The sequence below is a fragment of the Convolutriloba macropyga genome, chromosome 5, assembly GCF_964194025.1.
Source record: "Convolutriloba macropyga chromosome 5, txConMacr16.3, whole genome shotgun sequence".
NCBI classification, from domain to species: Eukaryota; Metazoa; Xenacoelomorpha; order Acoela; family Convolutidae; genus Convolutriloba; species Convolutriloba macropyga.
The window spans coordinates 27,386,441-27,391,440 of NC_134472.1; the positions used below are offsets into that span (position 1 = coordinate 27,386,441).

The following is a 5,000-nucleotide window of genomic DNA, read 5'->3' on the forward strand; positions in this document are numbered from 1 at the left end:
CCAGATTGAATTATGATTAATAACATGAAAGATAACTGATGAAATTAACTCTGAGTACAAGTTCCAAATAAAAAATGAAATGAAACTAATTTTTCTGCAGAACTGTATCAGATAAACTTCAGGAAATGTATTCATTTCTCGATCTTCCGGTAAACCACAAAACCTATCTAATCTTAGAAGCGATCTAAGCTAATAAGTTACTTTCTCTGGGGTAATCTTTCTTTCCCTGTAAATAAAAAAATGAACTAACCTGAAAAACGTTTTAAGCTAATTAGTTACTTTCTCTGGGGTAACCTTTCTTTCCCTGTAAATAAAAAAATGAACTAACCTGAAAAACGTTTTAAGCTAATTAGTTACTCGCTCTGCCGTAATCATTCCGAGACCACAAACACCCCAAAAAATAAAGTAATCTTAAAATTGAATTAAGTTTACGAGTTATTTGCTCTGTTGTAAATTTTTCTCCCGATAAACCACAAACATTGAACTAAACTTAAAAGTTAACATAGCTAAAATGTTTTTTTGCTCTGTTGTAGTGTCCTTCTTTCCCAAAAAAAAACAAAAAAATGAACTAATGAGAAGAATAATCTAAGCTAATTAGTTACTCGCTGTGCAGTAATTTTGCTTCCCAGTGGAGCACAAAAGCGATCTGATCTTAAAAATGAGCTAAGCTAATGAGCTTATTGCTCAGCTGCAATCTTTCTTTCCCAGCAAACCACAAAAAATGAAAATATCGGAAAAATTTTTTCCGTTAATTTATTTACTCGCTCTGCCGTATTTTTTCAAAAGATCACAAACACCCCAAAAAGAACTTATCTGAAAAATGAACTTAGCATATGAGTTACTTGCTCTGACGTAACTTTTTTTAACCGAAAAACCACAAACATTGAACTAATCGTAAAAGTTATATAAGCTAATTTTTTTTGCGTTGCCATAGTCCTTTTTTCTTGATAAACCATAAAAAAATAACGAAATAACCTGAAGAATGATCTAAATTAATTAGTTACTTGCTGTGCCGTAATTTTTCTTTATCAGCAGACCACAAAAAAGTGAAATAATTAGAAGTACAATTTAGGCTATGTAGTTACTTGCTCTGCCGCAATATTTCCAGGTCCTTAAAAACCCTAAAAATGAACAAATCTGAAGAATGATCTAAGCTAATTAGTTAATCGCTGTGCAGTAATTTTTTTATCCTAATAAACCACAAAATTAATCTCATCATAAAAATGAGCTAAGCTAATGAGTTAATTGCTCTGCTGCAACCTTTCTTTCCAGGTAAACCACATAAATTAAAAAAGGATCAGAGAAACGATTTCAGCTTACTAATTACTTAATCTACCGTAAGTTTTTCTTGACCACAAACACCCCAAAATAGAACGAATTTGAAGAATTCTGAGCTAATATTTTACTCGCTCTGTATTAACTTTTCTTTACAGGTGAACCAAAAAAAACTGTCTCATCTTAAAAATGAGCTAAGCTAATGAGTTAATCAATATGCTGTATTCTTTTTTTCACGATAAAACCACAAAAAATAAACTAATCTGAAAAAAATTTAAGCTGATTAGTAAATCGCTCTGCCTCAACATTTTTCCTGGTAAATCGCAAAAACTGAACTTATCTTAGAAGTATTTTAAGCTAATTAGTTACTTTCTCTGCCATTATCTTTCTTTCCCGTAAATAAAAAAACGGACTAATCTGAAGAATGATTTAAGTTAAAGAGTTACTCGCTCTGCCCTTAATCTTTCCGGGACCACAAACACCAAAAAAGTAACCTTAAAACTGAACTTGGCCTATGAATTACTCGCTCTGATGTAATTTTTTTCCCTGATAAACCAAAAAAATTGAACTAAAATTAAAATTTAACTAAGCTAAAATGTTTTTCGCTCTGTTGTAGTGTCCTTGTTTCCCGAAGAAAACACAAAAAATGAACTAATCTGAAGAATAATCCAAGCTAATTAGTTATTTAAGCTAATTTTTTTGCGTTGCTCCAATGGTTCTTTCCCGATAAACCATTAAAAACTAAATTAATCTGAAGAATGGTTTAAGTTAATTAGTTACTCGCTTCGCCGTAATTTTTTTTCCCCCGTAGACCACAAAAAAGTGAAATAATCCGAAGAATTATTTATTCTAATTTGTTACTCACTCTGCTGTGTTCTTTCTTTCCCGATAAACCACAAAAATGAACTAATCTGAAGAATAATCTAAGCTAATTAGTTACTCGTTGTACCGTAATTTTTCTTTCCAAGTAAACCACAAAAAGTGATTTGATCATGAAAATGAACTAAGCTAATGAGTTAATCGCTCTGCCGTAACTTTTCTAAAGATGAGCTAAGCTGATAAGTTAAGCAAATTATTTGTGATTCATATATTTCAATGGTCCAATTTATTACATCAACATAACTTACGGAACTATTCCCACAGTATTCACAGTTCATAAAAACTTTACTTGTCATTCTGACGAATTAGACGACAAAAAGTTATGGCCCTATTCCATAAAAAAGGGTGAAGTTTTAGATGTACAAAACTATGTTTTGTAAAATTTAAAAAAGGAGACCGAGTGTCCGATAGTCCAAACCAAGTGGTAGGGACGCTCGCTAGACATGAAAACTTATTTTTACGCCTGAGCTGTAAGGATCGTCAAAAAGATTGAAAGTGGTCATTGTACATCAACCACATTTTTGACCCGTTTACTTAAACTATTGGTGAAAAATGGCCATTTTTTAAGTTTCCTGTCAATGTTTGAGCTGGTGAATTTTTGCTAGCAAGTCCATTGGCCTAATTTCAGGCGATCTATGTACCCTCGCTGTGTGTGAGCATGATACAACTACTCAGCTTTGGGAAAGGTGATTTGATGATTAAACACAATGGTGACGACGACATGCAACCTTTTGCGCTTCAGACCTCTGACAATAAATTTCACGTGTTCCACCCACACCACTTAGTTGACTATTTGACCTTCGACTGGTTCAAGGCTCACGTCATCTGTGTTGAAAAGCCAATGATCTGTTATGACTTTCCTGTAAATGAAACTATGGTAAATGGAAGCTGACATTTTGTCAGTATAAATATGTGGTATCTTTCCCATTATAACCCCCCATGAAATTATATCCCCTATTATGGGGGTATTTACCTTGATGGGGGACTATAGGTTATCTGACCGCTAAGCTGGGGGGGGGGGGGGGCTATAATGGAAAAGACCCAATATGTTGCAAAACTTTCAGATCGTTGTAATTTCTATAATGTCAGCTTTTGTGAGAGAAAATAAATGTTAAAATGAAATATTAGTTGGCGAAAAATTGATAATACTACACTACAGTGAGACTATTTTTCAAATTTAGCGGGAAATATTTGCAATGGTACACAATCGGTCTACAACATCAATATCCCAAGTCATGTTCCAAGATTAGCAATGAAACTAAAATGAAATAGACAATTGAATTCTCGCCATAGCACAACAATGATAAAACAAAAAGAAAACTACACACGTGATTGTAGACGCTTTGATTCTGTGGCTTTATTCAACTGTACCATAAAATAATTGCTCTCTTTTCTCTAACTAACCACTCGGCGAAAACGGACCTCCGTGGTGTATGTTGAAAATTTCGCTCTGAGAACTTGAATCCACCAGTGAAACAATAAACTTCACATAAAAATTTTTTGCAAACTTCTTACAGAATTTTTTTCTCAAACTAAACTTTGTAAATTTATGAAATGTGAAATCTTCTGATGAAGTTCTATTATGTAATGAAACAAGATTGCAAGCAATTGCAGGTTTAAATTCATCTGAATTCAAATTTGGAGTCTTTCTCTTTATAGCCCCCCCCCCACCCCCCCCTCCCACGAAATTATAGCCCCCTTATGGTATGTTTACCATGATTGGGGGCTATAGGTTATCTGACCCCTAAGCTGGGGGGGGGGGGCTCTAATGGGAAAGACCCCAATTATGATATTGAAATATTACGCCAAAAAAATGTTTTTGTCAACAGGTTTAAAAATTGACGTTTTTAAACAAAGTTTCCAACTCCAAGTATCTTCCATTTCATAAAAACCCTAATATCCTATTTATCCTATGAAGTCATAGGTGGAAAAAATTTGAGAACATGATATTGATGTTTAGATACTTGTGAGGTAAAGTATGTTCATATGCCAACTGAATGTGTGATTTTCATAACAAGAGCCATATCAAAACTGTTTTGGTTGTTTATTCAACTTTTTCCAAAAATGAAAGAAAAGACAGCCTGATTTCACTTATGACGGAAATTGTCTGAGCCAACGTCTTGGTTTTACCAATTTTTTTTAGTTTGTTAGTTATGAGAAGTCCAAAACCAAATGCTTAATTATAATTGCAACAAGAATAAAGGAATTAATAGAAAAGACATAGCAGCACTAATTTTAAATTTTTTGCAGTTACTTTTAGACTCATCGATATGTATTTTTATCTCTCCAAAAAAAATCACTCCAAAATCTCCAAAACTTATGCTAAGTAGAATCGTTGCTAATATCTTTTTGTTTTCTCGTAGACTGAGTTTTTTTTGCAGACTGGGGGGGGGGGGGGGGGGTTCAATAAATCTTTTTTGCTAACATTGATGAAAAGTTCAAAAAATTAGGCAGTAACGGTTTTTGACAGTATCAGAAGATCTCTAGCGCATTATTTTCCTTTTTTTGTAAGAAATTTAAATTATTGTCCATAACAATCTTAATTTGCTTTTGAGCAAACCTTTTGATACGAAAGAGAAAAGAAGGTTTACTTTGATTTCTTAGTTAAAATATAACTTACTTCGAGACAACATTTCTACACTACATGCACTTGCGCACCAGTTAACATGCTCATCTATAAGCACCAGAATTTTCTCTGGTGTTTTTGTAAACCAAAACCATAATGAAACAATTATGTGACATTTCAGTTAAAACTCATTGACCCAGGTCACCGATCATACAACTTTCTTTGGTTTCATTTCAAGTCATATATGATTCTTAGGAATCATACTGGCTCATATATGATT

The 5,000-nt window shown here is 33.3% G+C and overlaps 1 protein-coding gene across 1 annotated transcript in view; it reads left to right on the forward strand.

Moving 5' to 3' along the window:
* The window catches only part of LOC142339917 (uncharacterized), an 11,874-nt gene extending 8,777 nt beyond the window's left edge, over positions 1 to 3,097 (forward strand). The window contains exon 5 of the mRNA XM_075390276.1: positions 2,783 to 3,097. Within this exon, the coding sequence (XP_075246391.1) occupies positions 2,783 to 3,046 (264 nt within the window). The 3' untranslated portion in view covers positions 3,047 to 3,097. The remainder of the gene's footprint in view (positions 1 to 2,782) is intronic.
* The last annotated feature ends 1,903 nt before the right edge of the window (positions 3,098 to 5,000 follow it).